We start from the raw sequence: 27,844 nt of genomic DNA on the forward strand, positions 1-27,844 counted from the left end.
ATGAGATTGCTCTCCCTTCTACAGTCTTTATTATACAGATAAAAGTGATTTTCATCAAAGCAATAATGGGTTGAATCATCCATGCTGCAAACAGGAACTGAAACAGCTCCCAAAAAGCTCTGACCTAGCAGGGAGTGAGGACATGAACAAGCAAAGCAGCATTGCTGAGAAGGGGCTTGGAATAAAACCAGAGGTTTTCCAGTCACTGTTAAAGCAATTAAAACACCCACTGAGCTGCACAGGACAGCCTGAGTGCAGCTCATCCTGTTTTCTAAAAACAACTCATCACCCCCCCATGAACTGCCAGCACAAGTAATGCCAAGGAAGTTTCCAAATCTGCTCAGAGAATATTTAATGGAAAAAAAAGGGAAGTAACTTGTGCAACCTGCACTGCAACCACAGACCCAAGCAAGATCCAGTGGCTGACAGCAGGGATTGACTTTTGTCAATTGTTTGTTGATTGTTCCTTTCCTGAACAGCAGCTGCAACCTGCACCAAAAGCTGTGCATGCCACAAAGCCACTCCATCTACCAGCCCTTTCCAACCCTAACTAAACACAGCTGACCCTGGCAAGCACCTGGATCACACTCAGGGCTTCCTTTGCACTGCCCAGACCTCACTGAAGCAGAGTTTAGAAGTGCTGGATATAAAAGAAGAATCACTGAAGCAGTAAAAAGGTTCCCAGCTCTGCCTAGGGAGACACCAGGCAACAGAACAGAACCTGAAACAGGAAAAGAGACTGAGGAACTCCTTGGCTGCTGCTTGGGCAGACAAATGGCAGGAAAAAGTGTCTCCTAAGAGACTGATCCAACACACACACAGAGCAGATTTCAGTGAGGAAAAGTTACAGGAGTAGTCCTAGGTTTTTGGCTGTGTCATAGAGGAAAGAATTGGAACAGGGAGAAGAAAAAACACTGCTAAGAAAAAGACTGACAATAAAGAAAGGAGAGGAGAGCCTTCCCTTTTCCCCTCCAAACTTATTGTTTCACTCCCCCAGACCCAGGCAGAACTACACATCCCTCTGTGTGATGCAGCTGCTCTCACACACTGTGAGCTCCATGCCTGGCCCCCCACACTGCTGTTATCTCAGAATCCAGGTGATATCAGACACGTGCCATGCACCTGTGACAGACAAAAGCCACCCACATGTAGACAGGACACTGTTACATCAAGGTGCCTTGATGCAGGGAGTGCATGGAGCTGCACACATAAGGATAATTTAACACAGCACAGAAGTTTGTTCTTTTAAATCCACCAGCTGAAAGTGTGCTCTTCTTACAAGGTTCTTATAAGTCAACTATGTTTAAAGAACAGCTTTTATTTGGAGTGGCTGTAACAACCTTTTTCCCATAAAAGAGTCCAAGGACACCAACACAGTAACGAGCAACACGAGCTGTGCCAAGCTGCTGATGGGCTCAGGGCAAATGCTTTGTACTTGAAAACAAAGTGAAAGGAGGAGGTGGGAAGTGCTGAAACCCACACCAGGACTCAGATATTCCGGGTTCCATCACGGGTCGCTATTTGGAGTTTTTATTTGAAAGAGAGAAGTCTCTACAGCCTGTGTAAAGGGTCAAGAGAAGCTCCGGAGCAGGGAGGTACTTACTGACTGCCTGCTGTTCTCATCGTCCTCCTCCTCGTACCCTTCCTCGTCCCCCTCCAGCCGGGTAAAGTCATCTTCTCCGTACCCAACTGACACCAGGCCTCCTTTCTCTCCTAAGGAGGAAGAGAAAAGGAAAACGCTGAGGGAAGGGGAGGTGGCAGCGCGCGGGGCCTTCCCCTCACACCGGGGAAAGCGCCGGGCCGCGCGGGGGAGCCCCGGCGCCCCAGCCCGCCGCCTGTCCCGGCCCCCTGCCCGCCCTCACCCGTGGGCGCTCCCCCATCGCTCCCCGCCGTGCCGGCCTCGCTGTCCGACTCCGGGTCCGAGTCCTCGGCGTAAACGGCCAGCGAGGAGAGAACGCTGCGCTTCGCCGCCGCCATCTTCCGCCCCGGCCGCGGCGCACTTCCGGCGCGCGGGGATGACGTACACGGCGCTGTCACCATGGCAACGCTGCCCTCCTTCCGCCCTCAGCGGCTCCCGCCGCACCGGGGCCGTCCCGCCCGCACGGCCGGAGCAGAAACTGCTCGGGCAAATCACGGCCGGAGGGCAAAACCCTCAGCCAGGCGGAGCGGAGCGTCTCGGGGGAGGAGAGGGGATGAAAAATGCGCGGGCTGGCCCTTTAAGGGAAGCGTTTGACGTCATTTTGTGGCGCCGCGACAGCACCCGCCGGGTGCGGAGCGAGCGCGGAGTGTGGGGCCGGGACAGGGCGGAGGTGGGACGGGGACACGGAGGGGATGCAGGGACACAGGGGAGGAGGGGAGATGGGTGAGGAGGAGCCGCCTGCCCCCACAGCCCCTCCATGTCGGTGCGGGCGGGTTCGGCGGGCGCTGCTTCGCTCTGAGCCCCTGGGCTGTGCCCCACGGGGACGGGGCCGAGCCGCAGCAAACACAGCGCGGCCCTCTGCTGTGAGGGCTCTGCATGAGCATCCCTGAGGGAGCCGCCCAAAGGGGGAGGGAGTGGGGCAGGGGAGCCCTGGGGGAGGCTGGGGCAGGGGAGGGTGGCAGCGGCCGGGTCGAGCTCAGGGTCCTGTGGCCTCCTCAGGATGAGTGGGAAGGCTCCGCCGGGCCTGGAGGGCAGGGTCCGGAAAACGCTGCAGAAAGTCTTCGGCTTCGAGTCCTTCAAGACTTCCCTGCAGGAAAGTGCGACCATGGCTGTGGCGAGAGGTGAGGCTGGGCACGGGAGACGCGTGGAGCACGGCGGGCTGTCCGTCTGTCCGTCTGCATCCGTGCGGGGGACGCTGCAGGAGCTGCTGTGGTGCTGCTGTGAGCAGATCCCGCCCTGAGTGCCCTGCTCTCCCCGCCCTCCTCTGCTCTGAGGTGGCTTTGGTGGCCCTGGAGCACGTGCTGCACACGAGCTCTGCATCTTTTCCTGCTTCTTTTCCTTTCATTTGCTTTGTGACACCGTCATTGTATCAGCCGTGGAAATGGGAAATGGAAAGTGCAGCACTGTTGGTGTCTCTTCTAGTTGTCTCCTCACACCTGCCAGTGTGTTTGTGGTGGCATCAAACATTCAGACATTTTCAGAGTAAAACTGTCCTTGTGTTAAAGACAAAACCAGCAGAGGACTTGACTTCTTGGCATAGCTGAGATCCTCAGACTCATGGGGCCGTTATCAGAAACATTTTTGTGCTGGTGTTGACACATGGTGCAACAGCCAGCTGGGGGTGGACAGGCAGCTCACACAAACAAGCTGCCAGCTCCCCCAGCAGCTCTCTCAGTGTGAATCAGAGCAGTGCCCAGCTCAGTTCCATCTGTCACCACTCACTGTTGACCACAGACCTGTCAGAAGTGGGACTCTGTGGGCAAGGTGTCTCTGCCTGTTAACCTGGTGGCTCTGCACCTTCCTGGCTTGAGCTGGATCCTGGTTAGTGCAGGAGCAGTCACTCACTGCAGGATGTGATCAGTGTGGAGATTTCCAACTCCTGTTTCATGTGAGGGGCCTTTCTGGGATAAGCTTTAAGAGGATGTGGTGAAGTTCTGTCATGGGGCTGGTAATGTGGTAAGTGGAGGGCTGTAAAATGAGTGAAAGCAGGAGGAGATCTCCTCCTTTTCTGGAGGAGATTCAGCATGAATAACTTAACTTCTCCTTATCTTGGTTTCTGTGTATCTTCTGGTACTCTTGTACAGCTGCCTCTAGATGTTTACAAAGCAATCTGAGGTTCTTTGAAGGAAACCACTGCTGGCATGCAAAGTGTTGCTGTGCTTTTAGAACCTACTCTGAAGGGTTTTGTTGCTGTGCCACCTGGTACGTGCACACAGGTGCTGTTCCTGCCTGAGCCCCAGGAACTCAACACCACTCAGAGGCCTTGAGCTTTCTTCTGTTGTTTTTGCAGGAGAGAAGGATGTCTTTGTGTGCATGCCCACAGGGGCAGGGAAATCCTTGTGCTACCAGCTTCCTGCAGTTCTGGCAGTGGGCATCACCATTGTCATTTCACCTCTGATTGCACTGATCCAGGTAACTGTCTCTGATAGCTGGGGAATAGCAGCCAGGGAAGGGGAGCCTCTGGAGGCACAGCAGCTGCCCTCTTGTCTTTGTATTCTCCTGATGTCTCAGTGTGCTTTCCTTGCCCTGGGGTAGCTGAGGACAGCAGAGTATCTCTGGTATGATACTTTGCATTTCTCTATAAGGATGGTTTTTTCTTTAATAATAACCTGGTGGTTTTTACAACTGAGCCTTTCTCCATTTTCTCCAGACATTAGCAGCAAAGCAGAGTAACTCAAATGTCGCCCTGGTTTTTTAAGATTTTCTGAGCCTTCTGATGTTGACATTCTTGTAGTGAACTTTCCCACACACTTTCTGTAAATAACTCATTGTTTTTCATTCCTTTATGGAGGAGGAGAGAGTTGATGGACTGTTGGTTTGACCTGTGGCATTGCAGAGGTGTCACTGTCACCTTCCAATCCACTGTCACTTTTGTAAAACTATAAATAGTGAAGTCAGAGAATAAAACTTCCCTTTTTCCCTTCACCTGAAAGCGGTGGTGTGCTTGTGTTCTTTCGTGGTGGTCGGCAACACTCAAATGCACCAAAAGATAGATCTTTAACCAGAAAAAAACCTGCTACTTTACCTATAAAATAATAACTCCAGGAGTGATGAAGTTGTGTTTGAAGGCACAATTCATTCTGCATCAAAATGTCTTTTTGTTGCAGTCAATCTGTGATGGGAAGAAGCTGGTTTAGTAGAGCTGCTCCATGAGCATTTTCATCTGTGAGACTTTTTTTCCTCTGTTTTGCCTTTTCTACTGTTTCATCACCTGTTGGGAGAAACAATTTCCTGTAAGAGCAGCTGTAGCATTGCGCAGACTTGTGCAGACCATTAGCACTGTGTGACATCTGCTGCTGCAGGCTGCTGGTTTGGGATTTGCTATTTGTGGAATTATTTAACTCCTTTACAGTCTGTAATACACATGAAAAATGATAGCAGGCTTGGTGATACTTCTCAGGAAGATACTATAAACAGTGAATTTGTTCCAAATGTGAGGATTACTGATGAAACTGGCCAATATTAATGAAATGGAGGTTAAGATATCATTGATAAGAGAGTTACAAATAGGTTGAGATGGGCTTGGTGAGTCTTAGAGGAAAGAGCTGGAGTAAACCCCCAGTCTTCTCATCCAGCCTTGAGAAGGGGCTGCTGTGCCTGAAATGATCATGATGTATTTCAGTGTAGCCAAACTTCAAGAGTTCAGCCTGTGCACTTCATTATAGGGAAGGCTGAGGGGTTGCAGTGAACAGAAAACAGAAACAGACATTAAATCAATTATTGAAGCCAGATACTGAGTAAAATAATGAGATACCTGCTTTTCAGGACTCTTCATATCCTGAAATGTCAGGTGCTAGTCAAGTGCAAGTGAGCAGGGGACAGGGAAGTGAATTTGTATGGCCAGTGTTCATCTGGATGTGATGCAATGTTTTCTTCTTGGATTTCATGACACAATTCTCACCCATGCTTCTGGTTCTGCAGCAGTGGTGATTTGCATGGTCCTTGCACTTTGTCCTGTCTCAGTTGTGTTAGGACATCCTGCAGTTATTTAGGAGTGAGCTGCTCCCTGTTCTTGCAGGGTGAGAGTGTTCATTTTCCATCTGTGACAGCTCTGTAGTGTAAATGCTGAGATGTGTTCAGGTCACTGAGCCTGTGATGAGTTGTTCTGCACAGATCCCTGCTGGTGTTCCCTAGCAGCAAAAAAAATTGTCTTAAAGTGAATGGATGCACAAAAATGCAGCTGGATGGAGCTCACAGGTGAAGGAAAAGGCATCTGAATGTAAGAGCTGGATGGAGCTCACAGGTGAAGGAAAAGGCATCTGGAATGGAAGTTGTAACTAACAGGGCTGTAGGTCCTGGGATTTGATCCTGGGGGTGGAAGCTGGGGCCTCACCTGGCTCTCCCTACTAATCTTTCTTGGTGCTGATGACTTTCTTTATTCCCATTTGATTTTAGTTTCTATTTTGTATTTACTCTAGGATCAAGTGGATCACCTGCTGGCTCTGAAGATCAAAGCCTGCTCTCTGAACTCCAAGCTGTCTGCCCAGGAGAAGAAAACCATCCTGGCCGACTTGGCGAGCGAGAAGCCTCAAGTAAAGCTCCTGTACATCACCCCAGAGATGGCAGCTGCCTCTTCCTTCCAGCCAACACTGAACTCCCTGGTGGCCAGAAACCTGCTGTCCTACCTGGTGATAGATGAGGCTCACTGTGTGTCCCAGTGGGGACACGATTTCCGCCCCGACTATCTGCGCCTGGGCTCCCTGCGCAGCCGCGTCCCCCGCACCCCCTGCGTGGCCCTGACTGCCACTGCCACCAAGCAGGTCCAGGAGGACGTGGTGGCAGCTCTCAAGCTCAAGCAGCCACTTTCCACCTTCAAGACTCCTTGTTTCAGATCTAACTTGTTCTATGATGTGCAGTTCAAAGAGCTCCTCGCTGATCCCTACGCCAACTTGAAGGATTTCTGTCTGAAGGCGCTGGAAGTGAAGGGAGCTGCTGGGGTAGGTTTTACCTTTAGAGAAGAAAACTAAACTGGACAAGATCTACCCTAATGTTCCCTGGCCTTTCAGGGGTTGGTGAGGCCCTGACAGGTTTGTGGCAGGAATTGAGGAGGTTCCAGGAAGGAGAGTGCTTGTGTGTATTTTCTAAGTCCTCTGAAAGTGCACACAAATGTTTTTTAGTTCCCTCAAAACAGGTAGAGTGTGAAGGCTGTGGTTCTGTCAGAGGTATACTAAGAAGGGGGTTAAAAGAAAAGTTTAAAAGAAAATTGATTATGAATAGAGAACAAGCATTTCCACTTGGTTTGTCACATCTTCTGTGACCATTTTATATTTGTGTTCTGCTTTTTTAGTGTTGTGAGGGTGAGCAGAAGGATTTGAAGTGTTGAATTGCCTGCTCTAACACTAATTCTCAAAATAACTCTGCAGCTCAGCTATAACCTCTGCACCTGGGTGTGTTTGTGAGATGCTTCTTGCCTTGTATCTGCTGGGAGAGGGTGAGGGGCTGTACTTGCAGCTCTGTTGTTTGACTTCAGGCACTGTCCTGGCTCTGTCTCCTGGCTCCCAGGTGTACTCCGGCTGTGGCATCGTGTACTGCAGGATGAGGGATGTGTGTGACCAGCTGGCCATTGAGCTGAGCTACAGAGGGCTGAAGGCCAAGGCCTACCATGCAGGTACTGCAGTCTGCATCTCTCACTAGCTGGGAGAACTGAACTCTGCCACCTGGCTTGGGGCTACCTAGAAAAGAGCTTTCTAGGCCTGCTCTGCACTCTGTGTGATGCTCACACATCAGGTCTGTGAGGTAAGGGCAGATCTCACCACAATGGCATTCCCTTGTCTCCAGAACTGTTGGTTTTGTTGGATCTTTCATGGCCTGAATAGAACAACTGCTTTTATCCTGGGTGGGGAGCTAGACGTTTTTCTCTGGAATAAAACCAGCTGCTGCTGACTTCTGCTTGGTCCCAGGCCAGTTCAAACACTGGGAAGAAAAGAGTGTGTGCATCAGACAGTTTTAGTGAGGGAGTTTGCCTGCAATGGTGCAATGGATCAGAAAGAAAATCCTCCTGTTTCTTTCCTTCTTGTTTTTTTGGGGGGGTTTTGTTTTGTTTATGATGCTTCTTTGTTGGTTGTCTTTTATTTTTGGGGGTTGGGGTTTGTTTGTTTGTTTTGGTCTGGTTTTTTGTGGTGTTGTTTACTTTCTTCTCGTTTCCTTCCCAGGGCTCAAGGCAGCTGACAGGACTTCTGTCCAGAATGAATGGATGGAGGAGAAGATCCCTGTCATTGTTGCAACCATCAGTTTTGGAATGGGAGTAGACAAAGGAAATGTCAGGTGTGTGAGGCTGAGTGCTGTGCACCATCAGAGACTGAAACCTGAGCAGGGGGAAGGAGAAGTCTCAGGCTCTGTTACCTAATCCACCTGACTCAACTGCCTGATGAACACTTGCTTAAACCAACAAAACCAGTGCTGGAAGTTTTTTATCTTGAAAGCAGCAAAACCAAACCTTTGGGAAGGCTTTGTAAAAATGTTAAACACAAGGCAGCAGAGCTCCTCTTTGCCAGTCAGCCTTAAAATCAAGAAAATGGGAGGAATGCTTTTCTGCCACACCCTCTAGGGTTTCAGAAAGAGCCATCTCAGTGCAATCACAGCTCTTTCACTTCTCTTAGTGCAACAGTTGCTGTCTAAAAGCAGTGAAAAGAAAATCTGCACCTAAAATAGTTCACCCACCCTCTATTAAAATAGTCAGAGCCAGCTTTTTTTGGAGATCTCTTGCATTGCAATAGGGAAAAAATAGCCCTTCACAAATGGCAATAACCATATAAAAACACAGCTCTGGTCCAAGGACAGAAACTTTGCACATGGTTTGCTGTTCCTCTGAGATTGCTGTCCCCATAAGGGCTCTGGGTTGGAATTCCTGCCCTGCAATATGGCTGTGCTGAGTTATTATTGTGAGCACTTGCTGGAGGGAAAATTCAGGTGCAGCTCAGACAACACCCACAACTGACCTGATCTCTAAAATCCACATACAGAAGCTGCTCTGAATACTGTGAGAGAAGGGCAGGATATCACTGAGCCAATCCCATCAGTTCACAGCTGTGCCATCCTGTGTCACTGTGCTGCCAGGAAACAGTGCCATAGCAGTGACAATTGTACTCCTTGGTGCATCTTTCCAAACAGAGAAGTGAGGAGTCTCCTAGGACATGAATTAATGACCTGCTGAAGCACTCTGCCCTGTCCAGTGGTCATTAAAAAAGGCAGAGAGTAACTGAAAGTGAAATATAACTGAAATATGCTTGTAATTTGTAATCTGGTTACCTTACAAGTGTTAAAATTACTCTTTACAGGATTTTTAAAAATAACTTAACTATACCCAAGCCTAGTTAACAAGGCACTGCTGCTTAGCCTTTGCTCTGTGCTGGCAGATTTCTGAGTATTCATGCATATGTTATCAAATCAGATCAGGTCTGACAACTTCTGGAGTTGACTCTTCTGGACAAAAGGGAAAACAGAGGTGGTGTCCCTTTTTATTCTGATGGAATCTGCTCCTCTGTCTTCACTGTTAATTCAGTTCTGCTTAAAATGATGTATCAATTTCTTCAGCAAACTTCCTGATGGGGTTTAAATGTGCAGGGCTCTGATGCTTCCTGCTTGGCCTGTTCCTGAGCTGTTTGTGTTTGAAGAAACACATTTGCTTGCTTTTGTCATTTAATCTTTAGCTACACCCATATGCATCATACCTGCCCTTGGGTCATGCTGGCTTTGAGGCAGACTTGAAAACATTGGCAGCATTACTGTGCAATCCTCCCAAAACAGGTATAAGCTGCATTGCTGAATAGTCAGGTACAAGCAGGTTTTAAGCAGTCTTGCAGTGCTGTGTTGAAAGCCTTCCTGCAGAGGTTACATAAAATTTAGTAATGATTCTGTAGTCATATTTTTTGGTTAGGAAGGTTGTCTTCATCTGAGAAGCACAGTGAGGTGGAATTTCCCATGGAGATTTTGGCTAAATGTCTTTTTAAAAGAAGGTATTTAAAAATGTGTTTTGTAATGGTGCAGTTGTGTCCCACAAAATAAATATTACTGTTTTATTAATGCTTCATTTTATGATAAAATATCCCCAGCTACTTAATTCAGTGTTCTTATTCCCAGTCTTCATAGCTGCACAGTTGTATGCATATTTGGGACACTCAAATGCTCATTCTTTTCTATCCATGTGGAGTGGCATCCTGCCCACATGCTGCCCAGGTGCATTTGTTTTCTTACAGCTCTGCTGCTTTCCATGTCTTGTGTGTTAAGAGGACTAAAACTTCAGTGTGCAAATTCTCTTACTGTGTTCCATCCTCTTTTATGTTTTCTGCCCTGTTTTTTGCTGTTGTTGATGCCCACAGACACCAGACAGGTGTGTGCAGCTCTGAGAAACCTGCAGCCTCACATTCCCTGTTTTACCCCCTGCAGATTTGTTGCCCACTGGAATATTGCCAAGTCAATGGCTGGGTATTACCAGGAGTCTGGCAGAGCTGGGAGGGATGGAAAACCATCCTGCTGTCGCCTCTATTACTCAAGGAATGACAGGGATCAAGTCAGCTTCCTGATCAAGAAGGAGCTCTCTAACATCCAGGTGAGAGCTGCAGAACTGTACCCACCTGCCTGCATCACCCTGCCTTGGCTCTGCTCTGCTTTGCCTGCAGTAACCTCTGCATATGAAGAGATGAAATGAAATGTTCTGACTCTAGAGCTGTGTGGAGCCCTATTTCAAGGGCTAGCAGAAGGAAGGGAAGCAGGGAAGGAAAAGGCTGCCAGAGCCAGAGGAATAGAGCAGAGACAGGGAGGTGTCTGTAGCTGTTTGCCATGTAGCTCAGAAGGGTTGGATTTGATCTTTGCTAGAGTTACTCTGTGTAAATTTACATTGAAGACTACAGTTCCTTATCCCATCTACTTTCAGGAAAAAAAAGGCACCTTAAAAGAGTCTGACAAAGCTGTGATGACAGCTTTTGATGCCATTGTGAACTTCTGTGAGGAGCTGGGGTGAGTGCATTTCTTTCACAAACCACTGTTAGTGCTGGGGAAAACATGCCCTGTTCTTCCAAGAAATTGTTATGGCTGAGATCCTGCATGTGTCCCTGAGAAATCTCTTACCACTCCCACCTCTGAGCTAACTGAGACCTTGGTCTTGGAGTCTGACCAAGTCAGGGGGATGTTTAACTTCTCTGGTGATACATTTTACAATATTCCATCTTTGATCATGGGTTGACTTTGTTGCATTTGCTTTTGTTTTGACTCTCTTCCTTCAGTACATCACTCTTCTCTTAAGGGGGCAGAGAGCCATGGGATGGAAGCATTTATATTTAATGTCTCTGTAAATCTCAGCATCTCCACTCTGCAGTGTCTGTGATTCTCACTGACCTTAGAACGACCTGGTGGTGCTTAGAATGTTTCAGAAACAGGCTCAAATTATGGATGTGCCCAATCTAAATGCAGACTAGCAACCACAACATGCCTTGTTCAGGTTTAGTTCATGCCCTGCATGCTGTAATTGTACTAATTGCTGTTCTATGCTGGGTCAGACATCAAAGCTGTAATTTTGCCAAGAAGAGAGCAATGTATGTCCACTAACTGAAAATGATCTTTGTGTGTCATGCTTACAAGTTCTTCATTCAGTTTCATTTTTCACATGTGGGTCTAGAACAGCTTTTTCAGCATGAATGTAACACATGCTGCTTTTCTGATGCCTTGGTGAGAGTGTTCTCCTCTCGTCATGTTTGGCAAACAAATCCTGGGTTTATGGGATGGTCTTGTTTGTACTGAAGTGTGGCACAACACTGAGCCCTGGGGCACTCAAAGGGGCACTTCTTTGTCCAAAGTCAGGGTGGTGCTGTGAAGTAGCTGCTGGGAGACTTCTTTTCCCAAGAATTTGATCCACTTGTCTGAGGAGCTCTGCCCCAGATCACAGATGGCTGTTGTGGCTGGCTTTTGTATAATCATAGAATGGTTTGGGTTGGAAGAGACCTTTAAGATGACCTAGTTCAACCCCCTGCCATGGACAGGGACACTTTCCCTTAGGCCAGGTTGCTCCAAGCCCCATCCTACCTGGCCTTCCAAGGGATGGGGCATCCATAACTTCCCTGGGCAACCTGTCCCAGAATCTCACCACCCTCAAAGTAGTAATCTGAGTAAGGGAATATCACTGACTTAATCAGAAATCACCCCTCCCAGACCTTTTCTTCCCTTACCCGGCTTGAGCCACTCTTCCAACTGCAAATCATGGGGTGTGCACCCCAGAGTCACATAGTGCAGCATCCCTGCTTGGCTTCCCTGCTCATAACTCTGCAGGTGACTGAGGTGCTGTGGAAAGCAAAGCCACATTGCATTTCTGTTTTACATATTGAATCAATACAGTTCTACTCACTATCTAAACAGTGAAAGCAAACCTCAGACTGTGACCTTGAGGTAATAAATAAGAACAAATAAAGACAGACTGTGTACTGGCAAGTAAGTTTTTGCATAGTGTATTTAGGCCTGAGTAGGACAGGAGAACAATGGTCTAAGCTGCTTTTAGAGAGTGGGTTCAAAGCTTTCAGGGCCAGAGTTTCCTACTGCCCTTTTACAAGATGAAAACCCCCCTCCCAACACATGTAGCTGCAGCAGCAGAACACATCTTTATCAGATTTAGGTGGTGGCTGACCATTTGCCACCCCTAGCTGGTGGTTTTGCTTGAAAGATGAAAATCAGAGACGAGTTTACTTTGGTATTCGCTGAATGTTGCAGCTCCTGAATCCAGACAGCCTCATGTACTGAGTTTGCTGTGGCCTGCAGAGCAACTTGCTGGCATTGGGACATTGTTCTTGATGCAGGGAAGTTGCATGAAGAGAAATAACCACACAGGGAGTGAGGTGAGAGTTTTCTGTGAACAACACAACCAGGTTGTAGCCGGGCTGGTTCTTGCTCAGCTGTACCGAGTTCTGTGTCCCCACTTTGCTGTCTATGAGCCACCCCGTCTGTGCCTTGGAGATGTGCAGCACCCAAAGACAGCAGCAAACAAAATGAGAGCAATAAAAACAGAGCAGAAGATGACAATCACCACCAGCCCTCCAAGAGCCCAACCACTTGTTGCAATCAGGCTCTTTAGGTCTTGCAGCTCTGAGGATGCCTCTTGCTCTAGTGACATGCTGGCTTCCACCCTGCTGGGGACAGACAACAACAGGGTCAGGTCTTGGATTCTCTCCATGTCCTCAGCCCCAAAACCAGTGCAGGTATGCATGGTGTCTGTGCCTGCAGGCATCCCCCTCCAAAAGGAGGGTCACCCTTCACAGAAATGGGAGCATAAACCAGAAGAAATCCAGCTGAGACTGGTTTAACAATCAGATCTACAGAGATTTAAAGAGGGAAAGCTGCTTGCTCTACAGCGATCTGTTGAGATTTATTTTAATCATAGCTTATCAATATTCTCAATAATACAGTGTCTCTCCAGCATGTGCAATATGAACTCTGTGTCAGCTGTACAGCCTACACATGAAAGACAAGTATTCAGTGGGAGAAATTCCTTGATACCATTGCAGGGATCTCTAAAAGGGAGAGTTGGGGGCTTAAACTCTGAGGTCACAATGGAGATTAAAGGAACACTTACTTTAAAAAAATCAAGCAAAAAAACCCACCAATAATAAGCAAGGATCATGTACAACTTGTTTCTTCCATAGGGGTTAGAATAGTCCAAATATGTTAATAAGGGTGTCCTAATTTTATGTTAAACTCCTGCTAATGAAGTTTGCTTTAGTAATTGTTTCTGTTACTCTGTAATAAAAGCATAAGTTTTCCTTCCCCAGGGAGGTTCAGTAATAATTTACACTGGGATCTCAGCAGGTTCTACTCACTTGCTCTTTCACTGATACTTTGAATAATGACTTCACTGTCAGCTTTCTAAAGAACATCCAGCATCTCTTACTGAGCATCTTGTGGTTTTACTAAAGCTTCTCTGCTTCTCAAGGGAAAGGATGGAATATTTCTCACACTTTCTTGCAAATGTGATTATGCATATGCAATACAGGAAGAGCTACAGGTTATTTTTGAAAATTTGCTTGATTTGCTGCCTCTTATGTATGCCTCTTATCCTGCATACTCTAAGAAGAATTACTCCTGTAAAGTGTTTCATCCTCAGCAGGCTGGATTTGAGTTGAAGCATAAACTCACACTTGCTGAAGTTTTTGTTTCTTTCTCAACAGCCAGATTTATTCAGTTAATGATTTGTTTTCTGGGTAGATGGCAGATCACTCTGCTCAGCCTTTAACCAACCAGCACACAGGACATCAAAGCAGCTCTGGATTCCTTTGCCTTCAAGAATGAGGCAGCCTGGATATAAGTTCCATAGACCCAAAGACAGACATCCCGTGGGACTGCATCCCCCAGGAAGTTCCTGTCTCTTGTGCTAAGTGCAGTTCACCTCCCAGAAAGGAGAGCTGTATGACATTTTATAAATACCTGAAGCTGCTGTGGTTTGTAGTAGGTGTTTCCTCTGTTGCCTCCTCTTCACTCCTCCAAGAGATCTTGGCCTGTGGTGAGGGGACTCCTTGCTGTACCTGGAGACTTGTAGAGGTAACCTGGAAGTTTCTTCTTTGGGCTGAAGTAAATGATTAACAGCTGATTAATTCCTGCAAAGGTGTGGCTAATCTAATCAAATGAAAGGCCTTGAACCCAACTTAGAACCCAGCTGTTCCTCAGACATTTCATCCACTCCTACAGCTCTGGCAGGGCTTGTAAAGGCCTACTGTGGCCTCTGTCTGGGGCAGGCTGCAGGATGTGGTGGAGAGAAGAGGACTGTGTTTCCTGGATCCCAACTGGATCTGTGTTGCAAGCTCCAGTAGGAGACTGGAGTGAGACTGAACAGGATTGCCCTGCAGTCCAAAATTCACTGTGACAGTTCAGGTGAATAAACCCATTCCAGAGCATTGCACTGAGGTGAGCTGCAATAAAACTCTCTATCACTTTCCTGACTGGAGAAGGACAGAGGGATGGTGCTGGAGAGAGAAGGAAGGGCAGAAGGAGGAGTGTGGTGTGTGACACTGCCTGTATGTAAAAGGAAACTTATTTTTCACAAGCCTGTGAAAAATAAGGAAACTTACTTTTACACTGCCTGTGTAAAAGGAAACTTATTTTTCACAATCCAAGCAAACCAGAGGGATAATGTTACAGAACAGAAGCTATTCCATTAAGTCATTAGTAGAACTTCAACCACTTCTGCTGGAGGGGTTGGCCTTGCTGGCTCTTTGAGGTTCCTCAGGGAAAGAAACAATTTCAACACTTTTTATCTTCACAACTGAAGTAATGTGTTCCAATGCAGTTCCTCCTAGGCTTTCACAATGTGAATGGCAGTTGCTGTGTTAGAAGCAGCCTTGCCTTACTCTGTGCTTTTCTGAATTTCCCTCTGCAGGTTGAAACAAGAGGATCCATCCTCACTGCTGCTCCCTGTAGGTGTCTGTATTTCAGTACTGATCAAAGCCAAAACACAAAAGTTTGTGTGAGTGCTGAGCAGGGACCCAGGGACCAGCAGGTTTGTAGTCAGCAGAAGCTGAAGAGCTGCAGGAAGCTGGGCACTTGCTGGCATCTTTCAGGCTACCCTGAATGCATGCAAGAAAGCAGCAGATCAAGCATGGCATGTCTGAGTCCAGCTGTAGAAATAGTCCAGCTGAGTGCAGTGGTACAAAACAGAACATCAGGCCTGTGAGGTCCAAAAAAGTGTGTAGAAACTGACCCCCTCTACATGGTAGCTGGTCCTCTGCTCCAGAAAGCCACCTGAATCCTTTAGAGGATTGCCTGTTTTTCTTTCCTTCCCTTTTTTTTTTTTTTTTTTTTAACACTGCTGTGTTTATTCTGTTTCTAATTCAGGAACTTGCAGTGGCTGAGATAAGACAGGAGCCATTTCTCTCGTTCCTCTGCCTGGTATCTGTCAGTGGTTTAACTTGTACCACCACTGGGAAACATGCGTTTGTGGTTTTTCCTGTTGAGATAAGGCCTGGCAGCTTGTTCCCAGTGACAGCAACCTGTCAGCCCTTGGTGTGTGTCCAGCCTGCCAAGCTTCCCTCTGTCTTTGCACAGGCTGGCTCTGTGCTGCTGGAACTGCCCTCAATGGGATGCTGTTAATGTCTGCAGCTGGCACTGTCTAGCACACAAGCCTGGAAGAAAGTGAGCTCTGTTCTTCCCTGGGTCTCGTGACTTAATCTAGATACAAAAACATCTGTTGAGTCTGTTTCTGCAAAAGAGATTCTGAGGCTCCCGATGTCACTTTGCCACTCATTTGTGAGTGAAATGAGCAAAGACTTATGTGACAGGAGGTTGGTGTGATGCACCTCTGAATGTTTAAATTGATGCCATGCTTGAGATTGTTTCCCCCTAACATGTTGGTTGGCAGTGAAAGCTTTGGGACAGCCTAATAAATTATTTTTTCTTTTTTTTTTTACACTTTGTTGTCTCAGTGTAACTGTGCATGCAGTAACTCATGCTAGTGCAGTCTGCTCTGGGCGGTTGTCATGCTGAGTCTCAGATATTTATTTCTAAAGAACATCCTCATTTTCCACTGGAGAGTTTTTCTTTTTATTAATTTAAAAGTAACACTGGTAGTTTTAGGAATTTTATTTTTCTTATAATTCTTAGACTATGTCTCTGGCTGCAGATATATTCCAATGTGCAGCAGTACAAAAATACCAAATACCTAGATCCGGTTTGTTGGCAAAAAATAAAGTGCATTAAATGCATAAGAAGCTGAAGTAATGTGCCTTTTACTAATATGGGTGCAGGCAACAGAGAAAATACATTTCTATACAGAGACTTCTTTATTTTTCTGTAACTGCTGAAGTGTAAAGAGTATTTTAAAGCCCACTGTTAAAACCTTGATGATTCTGTTCTCCCTAGCTAGACATTGGCGTTGGTACATACACTTAGTTGGGATACAGAGGCAAAAGATGACTTCTCTATATTCATGTAATTGTTTATACCTTCTCACAAAGATGGCTGGTCTCCCATTTGGTGCTGAGACACCAGTGGTTCAGAGTTTAGTGCAGAATTGTGGCCTTCTTGTGCTGTGCCAGTTGTGGAAGGGGTGGCCTGTGCCTCAGCCTTGTGTGTCGGTAAATCCCTTTCGGAAGTTCACTGGAGTGTAAACCAAACATGCACAGTGGCTGCAGCATGGAAGAGGGATTTATTTGCACTTGTTAACTCCAGCCCAGCAGCCCATTCTTGGCTCTGCTCTGTCACAGTGCCCGCTGTCAGCTGCTGTGCACATACCCTGAAGTGATGGCTCCCATCAAGTGTCACTCCTCTGAAATGCCTCTGTGCTTGCTCATAAACACACCCTTGGCATCATGTTCATGGCTACTAAAATAAACTGCACACAGTGCAGAGAGTCAGGCACAGAGATCCCTCAAGTAAGGATTGGGATTTGTTCATCTCTTGGAGCTCCCATGCTCTGCAAGAGCCATTCATCTGCAATAAGCAGAAGAGAGGAACCACAGGGGGTGGAGAGGGAGCATGTTGAACAGAGAATGATCAAAATAAGCCATAGGATTGGTGAGTTTTTCCCTTTTGCCATCATCTTTCTATTTACAAAGAGTATTCCACATGATCTGTTTTCTCCTTTGGCAATTTCCCATCATCACATCACCAATGAAATGACACCAGCTGTACTCAGAGCCTCAGCTGGCACATCTGGATGAGAGGGTCCACCATTTGTTCTTTCCAGCAGATATCTCAGCTAAACATGTCTCCTGGAGCAAGTTTGGCCTTGATCCATGATGACCTGAGAAATTGGACCTCCCAGTGGTGTCAATGGGTTTTGCTAATGCCCAGTACCATCCTTGTGGTGAGGAGAGCAGGCAGTGCCTCGTGTGTGGCTGTGTGCGTGGCCTCTGCTTTGCTCCATGGCTCCGTGTCCATGGGGGGATCCTCAGCTGGCCCAGCTGCAGGGCTGTCTTTGGGAAAGCTCTCTCTTTTCTCAGCAATCTGTGTCCATGTCCTCCCACCCCATCCCAGCCCAGAAGAGGGACACAGTGATGGTGAAGGAGCTTTACCTTCCTTGTCACAGTAGTGGCTGTCACAGAGAGAAGGAACTCCCTGCTGTGATTTCTGGTCCTTTGAGTCGTGTTCATTAATCTTGTTATTGCCATTTTCAGTGGGCTAGTGTGGAAAGCCATTCCCATAGCACTGATGCTGATGTCCATGTGTGTCCTGCATAGCAGGCTGTGTCACTTCAGGAATGGGCAGCTGGGCTGACTTGGCTCTTGCGTCTGGGCTCAGGGCGTCCATCACAGCCACAGCAGCAGCAACTGCAGGCAATGACCGTGAGCACCAGCACAGTAACTGCAGAGAGAAACAGATGACATTGCTTCACAGCACAGGAACAATCAGAGTAACCCTATGTCTCCTCCTCCTACTGCAGAGTAACCCTATGTTTCCTCCAGGTTGTTTGGCGAGCAGCAAAATGAGCAATTTTGCTCATTTGTTTCTTGAGAATTCTTTTTTTGCCCTATATCCCCATCTTCCTCCTCCTAAGTTCCTGTTCCTTTGTATTGGTTTTCCATTTAATCTGGACAATCATTACCAGGCATTTCAAGACCTTAAGAGCTACATTCCAAACCGTGTGAGGGTTTCTTTACCCACTTAATGGGCTGTTGTTTGGGAGCTGACATGCAGTACCTAAGAACAGCCCATGTGCCTGGAAAGGATGAAAATCCAGCTTTGGACTTTTGAGTAACCGGACTTGAGGGAGTTTGATTACTCAAACTGGCAGTTGTAATTCTGAAGAGTGAGTTCAGCATACTCTTTAAGCATAGAGACTTGTGACTGGGTTGGCTTTACTCTTTTGTATTTAGCTTGAAAAAATAAGATACTTCAAATGCAGGGGTTCATTTGAGAGAACAGTGGGCTAACTGACTGTCCTCTACGCCAGGATGGCAGGTGTTGGCAGGGATGTGTTAGTTTATCTGGAGTAGAAAAGGATGACATGTTCCATCCTGCAGAACATGTAAGAATGTGAGCATGCCTCTGTGTGTGCCTGTGTTCCTTTAAAGCCTGGACCTGGGCTGCCAGGTAACCTGACCTGTGGGGAACCAGCTGTAGGGATGAACCAAATAAAGCAGCAGGTGTGACATTGTGAATTCCAGCCCAGGGAGGAGTGTCCAGCTGAATACACACCCTTCCTTTTGGCCAGGAGCAAGCCCTGTCTTTGAGGAGCAGGGCCTGTCTTCCTTCCTGCTTATTTTCCCATTGTATAAACAAACTTCATCCTCCTTGACCCAACAGTTCTTGATCCAGTTGTTACTCCTTCCATGCCATCCCCACACAGAGCAGCAGGAGGGATCTTGCCATTACCAGAGGAGAATCAATGGACTCATCTGAATTCACTGAGCCAATACAAGAATGACACTCAGAGCCCCTCTTAAGTGTCTTCTGTGGCAGGGAGATGCTCTAGGACCATTTGTCATAAACTATCTGCTATGCATCAAAACATTACAGCAGCTCTGGGTTGGTTAAAATATTGCTAATTTAACTAATGTTTGAAAAGGAAGCTTTAGGGAAAGCTGTGCTGCTTCCTGTCATGCTCTGCAACCATGTAGAGGTACACACTGAATGTTAAAAATTACCTAGGAATTAACCTGGGCCTTAGAGCACAGCCTAGAAAACAACAGCCAACACCACCAACCCTCCTACACAGCCTGTGGAGCAAGTTGCCCCCATAGGAGAGGAGAGAAATTCTGACACCCCTTTGCCTCCACCCACAAACTCACCAATAAACAGAAGAACCACAGAAAAGCTGACAATCTCCACTGGCTCAGCCTTGGGCAGTTTCTGGAGCTTGAGGAGAAACTTCTCACCAATGGCTTGAACTTCCTTCAGAAAGCTTTCAGAAGACATTCTGTCACAACCTCTCCAGGCTTTATGCTGCAGGAGAACCAAACAGAGAATAAACCTTTTCACTGACTAATGCTAGGGAGCTGCCAGCCTTCTTATACAGCCAGTGATCACAAGGAAAACAAGTTTATCTGGTCTCAGTCCTTGTTCCCAGTAGCTAAGGTGGAGGACTATTAATTGTCTACGTGTCCTGGCACTGTTTTAATTTCAAAATCCAGCTGCAAGAGTGTTTTTGTCAACTACTGTTAAGCAGAGTCCAAATGGTGTTTCTTCTACAAGGACACTTCTTCCAGCAGGCACTGAGCTAGACTGGACAGTGCCTGCCCTTGGCTCTCACCCAATCAAAGCACTTTTTTTTTCCAGTTGTGCTAACTTGTCCTTCCAGAAACAAATGCACTTCTAACCCAGTTTGAATGCTGAACTCCACTGTACATAGTCTTCAGTTGTTTGTTACTGAATAACACAAAGTAGACTCCCTTGAAGGCTTTTTGCACTTTGAGCTACAGAACTCCCCTTCAAAAAAAGGGGGATTTCCCTCAAAATACCTTAAAAAAGGCATTTACCTCAACACCTCAATACAATAGTATTAATAATCTTTTATTAACCAGTTTTACTGTATGTGATACTAAAAGTTAAAGTCTGCGTTCACTAGAGAGAGCTGGATGCTTTTCAAGTTCTTACAGATGAATGCAGTTTTATAAAGAAAGCTAAATTTAGGGTTTTTTTTTTATTTTAAGCCACAGAGCAATATATGAATTGAACAGTGGATTCCACCCATCACTGCTGATGGTGAGCAAAGCAAACCCCCTGGATCTGTCAGGGAGATCTCTCCCCTGTGGAGCTAATCCCTCCTGCCCTGCTCAGTAATCTTAGGCCTTCTTTATTCCCAGAGGGATCATCAGGAGCTCTTGTTACTGAAAATATTATTAGTCTAGTTAAAGTTAAATGCCTCAGTTTTGTCACCAATATTTGCTGTTCTTTTACCCCATGAACAAGATTTTAGGAGGCATTGCAACAAACTAGCTGGCATGAGGCCTATGGATCTTCAAATTTTGCTTCAGTCAGGAACTGGAATTGTATATTTTTGAGAACTATCCACAGTTCCACCTAAAACAAGTGTTTAGACAGGTCAACACTTGAATGGGTTATAACTCTTATTTCATTATAATATCAAAATGTACTGGTTTGTGTGTGTTGTAACAGGCAACACTGGGGTTTGGGACTTGAACATTGCAATTTAATATCCTGATCTTGGTGATAACACAAAGCCAAGTGACCAAGACAACATTTCCAGAACAAACCAGCTAGTTCCTTATTGAACATCTGGCTTGGTTACTCAAACAAATGGATGCTTGGAGTTCAGTTTTTCTAAACACACTGAGGACAGAGAGACCTTGGCTGTTTCTTTGCATGCTGGGCTTAAGCACTACAGTGCCAAGTTAAATTAGTTTTGTATGTTTATGCAATTCAAAAAGGGTTTTCTTTGTTCTTTTAAATCCAAGCTAAGGAATAAAAATCGGAACCAGCTGGTTTCTTAGAAATGGGGGTGGATGGAAAATCCTCATCTACACAAAGATCACTACAATTCAGGAAGGAGGCAGAGCTGTGGGCTTTTGACCTGAAAAGGTCACCTTTTGAGAATAGGGTTAAATACTTCTTTCCAGATGATTGCATACCCCAAGTGAGCTTCTCCAGAAACGGCTGCTTTATCCTTAGTGCTGCAGGATTCTGTGTCAACAGGTTTTCAATTTGGATTCCATCCTAAGGCATGGTGGATGAGGCAGAGGTGAAATGATTTGTGCTTTCTGTTCTTGGCTCTAGAAGAAAAAAAAAATCAAAAAATAAAATTTCTGGCTTTAACATTGTGAAAATGTTTGTTCCTTTTGGAGGTGCTTCTGCCTGTCCAGAAGTTCTCCTCATAATGAATTTGCTGTGAACTTCCATGCCATGCTTTGGGTTGCACCAGAAGCAACAGGTATAAGAGCCAGGCTTTGAAATTTGGTTATACAGGGTAAAATTACTGAGTTCTACTGATTGTAGAACTGCATGTGGATTAGCAAAGTGCTTAGTCAAAAATAATGAAGCCTGTCTCTGTGATGGACATTCCACTCTGCCCGTGGTACCTGATCTGGAGCTGAGTGAAGGAGTTTTTATTCTAAAACTTGCAAGGAATGTTGCTTGTTTACCTTGGTCTGAATTTCATCAGGGACAAAGTTTGATGGTGGTGGTGCAGTCTCCAACCTACTCATGAGGAAGCAAATGTTTTTCTAATTGCACTTTCTGCTGCTTCAAGGACTCTCTGCTTTGGGATTTCTGCTTCTGCAGCAAGGTAAAAGGGTGAAGAATAAAATAATTCTTAAAGGAAAAAAGTAAAACTCCTCCAAGAAAGACAGTTACATTAATGGACTTTTGTGTGTTCCATTCTACTTGTGATGTAAAGTCTTTCTTCAGGACTAGTTTTGATGGGACCTTTTCCCAACTGATTTCAGTGGAACTAAGATTTTACCCTTGAGATTAGCACAAGGGTGAGGATTGTGTGATTTAAACCAGCTGTCTTATACATCTGCCTCATTTACAACACAAAGGTGATGACATTACAATAACAGAGTGGAGCTGTGAGAATTAATTCCTTTTGTTTTATCATATTGTGTTCAAATAAGCTTCCAGTCACCAACAGTAGTAAAGGCTAGGTGGTGCAGGATATTCAGTTGAAGCAGTAACTCTGATGATTATTATTAAAACAGGGAAGTCTTAAGAGGTTTGAAACTGAAGGTTGTGGGCCTTAAATGACAGTTTGCTTTCTAGGCCTGGAGTGCTGTTTTAGAGGCTGGAAGAGCCACTCAAGTTAGAACCTCAGAGATTCTCAGGAGTTTGGTGAAAATATAATTGTCTGCCAGTGTTTGCCTCAATTGAGAATTTCTTCTTGCTCATCACTGTCCTTCCTCCAAACTTCACCCACTGAGGATGGGAACCCTCCAGAGCAGAGGAGACTTGGCTGTAGGGTAGCAGAGCTGATGTAACTCATCCATGTCATGGAAAAAGTCCTGAATGACCACACTGCAATGTGGCCTTCACAACACACTGTCAGACTGATGTCAGGAAATTCTGCTCCACAGCTGTAGTTGGAGCTCACATGAAGTGAAAATCAGATGAAGAGAGGCAAGATAAGAATCTCACACAGAAAAGAAAGTAATACAAGGTCTTGTCACAGGCAGTTTGGGACATCCTGCTGGGATGGGGTGGCAGCCTGAAGTTCATGGTTTTGACTTCAGAAATAACTCATCCAATCAGTGATGCCAGTGGAACTAGATCATCAAACCTTTCTGCCCTCCTCTAATGTTGCAAGGCCCAGCAGGGGGAGGGAATAAAACAAATCATTTAATTTGGGTTTATTTGGTTTTGATGAGAAAAAAAAAAAAAGGCCCCTTCTGCCATGTGCCATGAGTTATTAGCCTTGGTTGAAAGGACAGAGCACAGAAATGATGCAGGGGAATGGCAAACAGCTGCAGGTGTGCTGCTCAGCTGCAAGGATTACATGACCCTGGAAACCCCAAGTGCATGTCCTGTGTTTAGGACTTACACAGGTTTAGATTCCCAGAAAGCACTAATGCAGATTCATCTTGCTGTGCCCACTGAAGAAAGCTGTGAAAATTGCCATAATAGCACTGAAATTATCTTTCTGAGTTGTTTTAATGGACTCATGCCATGCTGAAGCACTCAAAGAAGTTGCCTGCTCAGTCCCTTGGAGAATAAAGCCATTAAAAAGCCTCAATCTAGACATTCAAGAGAAAAGCCTCCATCAAGGTTCCTTTCTGCTGTGAACTGGCTGCATATGGAGGCTTCTTTTTCCAAGAAAAAAGCTTTGAGATGACCATGTACAGTGAGGTCTCACATCCCTGTGTCTGCCTGAAGCTGGTGAGGCTGCTGTGAGTCTTTTGGAATTGCTGTACATTTTGGTTTTGCATTTTTGCTGTACATTTGGGGTTTTTGGTCTGTGTTGATCTGTGTGTGGACACAGCTGCATCCACAGGTGAACTGGAGGGAGTGGGTGAGCTGAAATTTGCTGCTGAGAATGAGACACTTGTTTACACATAGCCCTGGGGCTATTTGAGCAGCCTTTTTTAGTGCAAAAAGCACAAATTTAAGTTTGTGGTTTAGCCCCAGGACTGGAAGTTAGTAAATACAGGCAGTGTCCCTGGCCTGCCAGTGATGCTCCCTGGTTGTGACTTTGGGTAAAACATCACATCCCACTGCTGGGTGACTTCATCTCTGCAAGACAGCAGGACATGGAACCACATCAGAGCTCTGTTTGTCAATTGTTGTGTGTCCAAGTTTCCAGCATGCTTGGAAATCTTTAGATAGAAAGGCAGCAAGTCCCTGGTTTTGCTGCAGTTACAAACTGAACTGGCCATTGTTTTGCTCAGTACTTTGAACACTTTGTTCACTGAGCCTGTTGAGGATGGATGTAGATGAAAGTGTGCTTTCCACTCTTGTTTGCTCCTAACCCAGCCATACTCCTCATATTGTTCTTGCCATAATCCTGATCCATTGGTTTCACTGTGCTTGCATGGGTTTATTGCTTTAATAAGTTACAAGTGGAGATAAAGCTTTGGAAGGGGGAATTATGGGGGGAACAAGAAGCTGCCAGTGCTTCTAGTCCCAATGCAGCAAGTCCCAGTGATGGTGAATTGGCTCTCCTCCCACAGCAGGATGGCTCCAGAGACCTTACCAAGCAGAACCTTCCTGATGTTCCCATCAAGTGGAATGCCAGGGCAACATTCTCATTGCAGCCTTGGCCTTTCCTTAAGACTGGGGCTTTGAAGAAGCAAATGTTGTGTTGTTCTTACTCAGACTAGTCCAATAAATTGGTTGAAATTGGACCTGTACAGGGATGGGAAGCCTGTATGGATTGTGGAGGCTTATCTGGTTGGAAATCTTACAAGGCAAGCCCAACCTCAGGGAAGGAGGGTGCTGAGCAGCCAAAGGGGAGGGGATGCTTTTTATTCTGGTCTGAAACTCTAAAATAAGCTCTGACTGTACTTGGCCACTTTTTAAAGAAAATGAAGGCTTGGCCAGTTTCAAAATGCACCAGCTTTGTTCTTGGTCCCTGAAATGTCCTGATTTTATATGGATAAGGTCTGCAGTGCTTCCTGTTCTCAAACAATGCTGGGTTTCTAGGTGTGCCTACAGTGGGTGCATTTTGGTGTAACATGTCATAACTCCTGCACGATTGTTTATTGTTCTAAGCTTTTAGTGTACTGCTGAGATGAAAAGGGCCATAGAAATGCAGTTGTATTATCAGTCTCTCATCATTGTTAATGCAGTGTTTGCTGCCATGACTGTACTTGACCAGCCATGTGAATCTTAACTATAGTTCAGACAAACCCATTTTTTCTTAAAACAGGAGTGCACAGAGCCAGACAGACCTATAATTCATTCCCAAACAGATGAAAATAGTTTCCAGTATCAAGAGAATTCAGCCCTTGAACAGCACACACCCAAACTGGTAAATTGTAGCTCAATGCCATGGGAGAAAAGCTGGGACTTTGTCAGTTGGTTTGGAGCAGAAGGCCACACATTCCTGAGATTTTAAAGCTGCCCTGCCTGGGTCACCCTTTGGCTGGAATACCCTGTCATCTCCACCACCCACTATTTGGAGATGGGTTTTGAGGCAGCACTGTAAATGTGCCTTCTCTTCCCTACAACCTAATATTAGATTAATGTAAAAAGGCACTGAATTCCCCGTTTCAGTAGCAGACATGCCCACTGGGACACTGAGCTGGGAGTCTTTACACCTCTGCTGATCACCCTGGTTTTCTCCAGTCCATCCCACAAATACATCCACAAAACCTCATGAGATAATTCCTCACTACTAGAAATTTTTTAAGTGGGGAAAACAAAACACTGAGCCATCCAATGGAAGGAAAAGGTCAATTTTAAAAATAAACCTGTAGCTCTTCTACAAGAGAACTTTTTTTAGGGTTGGTGATGCTTGAATCTAGCCTGAAAGTCTATTCTAATATTAGCAAAATATCCATTTCCCAGGAAGCTGGCTGAGAGGTAGCTGTGTGCCTGTGAAAGCCTTTTAGTGACTTCACAAACATAGTGGGATCTACTATCAGTAGTTGGTGCTTGAGGTCCAGCATCTGGAGGCCCTGACTGGAAACTCCTCCACCTTGTAACAGCCACCTCTGTGCCCTGTCCTTGATCTCACATCTACAAGTCTCCTAAATTACATGCATTTTTGAGCTTTTTGAAATATCCTGGACTAATCCTAGTAAAGGTGCTATTGGGGTGTGTAGGAGCTCAAAAATCAAAATCTGCAGCAGCTGCTGCTCAGGAGGAATTGTTAGGAGGCTCATCAGCTGCGTGGAGCTGGGGGTGGGTGCTGCTCCCAGCCCCTCACAGTCCCTGCTGACCCACAGCAGGCTCTGTGCTCAGGGCTTGTCTCCACTCTGTCAAACTGGGATTATTTTGTACCTTCATTCCCACACCCGCTGTTGGTTGCAGTCGGGCTGAGGCCCGTGCACTGTGACAGCTGTAACACAAGCCATGTCCTGCTGTTTTTATCCAGACATGTGTTTCACATTGCTGTGCCTCTCCCCCCACACATCAACAGCATGGCTGCAGCTGGACAAGCCCCCAGCCAAACCCATTAAGATTTTCTTGGCGTGTTTCTCCACCTCCTTCCCTCCCCTGCCCTTCTCCCCTCACTCCTCCCTCCTGATTTTTTTTCTTTGTTGTTTCGCTAAACTTTGTTTTTTCGCATGCTTTATTTAAGAACCTCTCTTAACTGCAAAAAGCAACCTACAGAGACTCTCCATTAGCAGGGTGGAAACTTCCCTCCATCCCCTTGAGCCTTAGGGCCAGGCTGGAGGCGTGTGGGTCTGAGCTGCTACCTCTCCTCACTCAGGCAGTTCCAGTTCCATGTTTGTAATACTCTAGGTCAGAAAGACCTGCCCTCCATTCCTCGTTAATGGAAATGGAGAGAAGTGGAAATACCTGATCCTTAACATTCCTCCCTACAGGCATGTGTAGGATTGGGAAGACCTTTTTGTGTGAGAGTTGGCTTTCTGCTCCAGTTTGTAAACAGCTGACTGCCCCTGCACCTCCTGGCAGAGGCTGAGGGGTCCCAGCTCAGCGCTGGGAGCTGCAGCAGCTTCCAAACAGAGAAGTCAGCTTCAGATAGCAGAAAATGGGGATTTATGAGGCCAGTCTCCATTACCAACCCCTCTTCCCATACCCAACAGCAAAACGGAGATGGGAGCACAGGTGGGACACCTCTGTAAAACCAAAGCTTGGACACAATGGCCTAAAATGTCTTTTTCAACTTAAATGATTCTATGTTGTAAAATTTCATGTATTTAGGTGATCCTTTTACTCTTCCTTCCCTTCTCACTACATTCAAACTTGACGGTGTGGTTACTGTAAGCCCTGAGCTGTGTATGTGCATGAACGTGCCTCTCAGAGCAGCGCTTCTCCTGCTGCTTTGAGCACTAAACCCGCATCTGTGCCTGATACACTGGCTGAATTCTTCTTCTTTTTTAAATGTTCTCATTAGCAGCTCTGTAAAATCTTTCCGTTTATTTCTATTGGACACAGATGCTTAACTTGCACAGCGTGCTAGTTGCCCGACCGGGGTTTGTTTTCTAAGCTCTCTGCATCAGGATTTGGGGGATAAAACTTGGCTGCAGCTGGGAGGAGCTGCGGGAAAAGCCGTGGCTGGGGTCCGTCCGCGCCTGCCTGTGCTCCCCGCTCCGGCACGCACAGCTCGGACCCAGCTGCCCTGTCCACACCGACTATTCCTGGATCAGGTCACCAGTTTATCGGGACATTGGTTCTGTACGAGCACGGAAACCCGAGCAGCCTGCCTTTGTCACGGCGGAGGAGTTGCGGAGTCCCGCTCGGGCTCGGAGCTCCTTTTGTTAGAGGGCGGCTGCGGCGCAGCTCTCCGCAATCCCATTAAAAGCTTTTCTCCTGCCACCTTCGCTGCTCGGTGTCCCTGGCAAGCACATTCCGCCTCCCAAGCTGTGCTCCATGGCTGACCGAGCCGGGGCAGCTCCCCCGGCTCCAGCCCCTCCGCGCTTCACCGAACAGCAGCGATAGCTCAGCCTTACCCCGACCGCCAGCTCTGCTTCTCCTCTTGTTTTTCTTTCGTCTTCTTAAACTTTTCACGTCATCTCTCCCCTCATCCTGCGGCTTGCTGGTCGCTCGGCTCCTCTCTGCTCCGCTGCTGACAGCCAGCTGTTGTCTCTGCCTTTCTTTCTTTTTTTTTTTTTTTTTTTTTTTTTTTTGTTGCTGGTTGTCGTGGAGATGCGAAGTTTCGTGTTACATGTGTGCCAAAGAGGGAGGGAGAGGAGGCAGCGCAGGCTGGGCCAGAGC

The 27,844-nt window shown here is 46.4% G+C and overlaps 3 protein-coding genes across 7 annotated transcripts in view; 1 reads left to right on the forward strand and 2 right to left on the reverse strand.

The window, feature by feature from the left end:
* SAP30BP (SAP30 binding protein) overlaps positions 1-1,989 on the reverse strand; it is a 29,422-nt gene extending 27,433 nt beyond the window's left edge. For both annotated transcript variants that reach the window (XM_058038627.1, XM_058038626.1), the window contains exons 1-2: positions 1,863-1,989; positions 1,604-1,713 (exon numbers count right to left, since the gene is read on the reverse strand). In XM_058038627.1, coding sequence (XP_057894610.1) covers positions 1,604-1,713; positions 1,863-1,977 — 225 coding nt within the window. In that variant the 5' untranslated portion in view covers positions 1,978-1,989. The remainder of the gene's footprint in view (positions 1-1,603; positions 1,714-1,862) is intronic.
* Positions 1,990-2,111: 122 nt separating this feature from the next.
* The window catches only part of RECQL5 (RecQ like helicase 5), a 38,562-nt gene continuing 12,829 nt past the window's right edge, over positions 2,112-27,844 (forward strand). For 2 of the 4 annotated variants that reach the window (XM_058038622.1, XM_058038624.1), the window contains exons 1-8: positions 2,112-2,309; positions 2,639-2,760; positions 3,930-4,051; positions 6,058-6,576; positions 7,142-7,247; positions 7,792-7,903; positions 10,025-10,187; positions 10,512-10,594. In XM_058038622.1, coding sequence (XP_057894605.1) covers positions 2,640-2,760; positions 3,930-4,051; positions 6,058-6,576; positions 7,142-7,247; positions 7,792-7,903; positions 10,025-10,187; positions 10,512-10,594 — 1,226 coding nt within the window. In that variant the 5' untranslated portion in view covers positions 2,112-2,309; position 2,639. Of the gene's footprint in view, positions 2,310-2,638; positions 2,761-3,929; positions 4,052-6,057; positions 6,577-7,141; positions 7,248-7,791; positions 7,904-10,024; positions 10,188-10,511; positions 10,599-27,844 lie in introns of those variants that run through there. The other 2 variants (XM_058038623.1, XM_058038625.1) reach the window with 2 other exon arrangements.
* Positions 12,060-27,681, reverse strand: SMIM5 (small integral membrane protein 5). The gene is made up of 6 exons (XM_058038628.1): positions 27,580-27,681; positions 21,139-21,279; positions 19,339-19,492; positions 17,623-17,911; positions 14,042-14,180; positions 12,060-12,750 (listed from the first exon to the last, which is right to left on the reverse strand). The coding sequence occupies exons 3-4, from the start codon at positions 19,463-19,465 to the stop codon at positions 17,802-17,804; spliced, it is 237 nt and encodes a 78-aa protein (XP_057894611.1). The 5' UTR covers positions 19,466-19,492; positions 21,139-21,279; positions 27,580-27,681; the 3' UTR covers positions 12,060-12,750; positions 14,042-14,180; positions 17,623-17,801.

The sequence above is a fragment of the Melospiza georgiana genome, chromosome 21 (assembly GCF_028018845.1).
Source record: "Melospiza georgiana isolate bMelGeo1 chromosome 21, bMelGeo1.pri, whole genome shotgun sequence".
Classification (NCBI taxonomy): Eukaryota; Metazoa; Chordata; class Aves; order Passeriformes; family Passerellidae; genus Melospiza; species Melospiza georgiana.

Bases quoted from the DNA above. Each gene is read 5' to 3' on its own strand.
- SMIM5 (XM_058038628.1), bottom strand. From the start codon at position 19,465: ATGTCTTCTGAAAGCTTTCTGAAGGAAGTTCAAGCCATTGGTGAGAAG. The intron at 17,912-19,338 runs GTGAGTTTGTGG...TTCTCTCTGCAG, and splicing joins TGTGGTTCTTCTGTTTATTG to TTACTGTGCTGGTGCTCACG.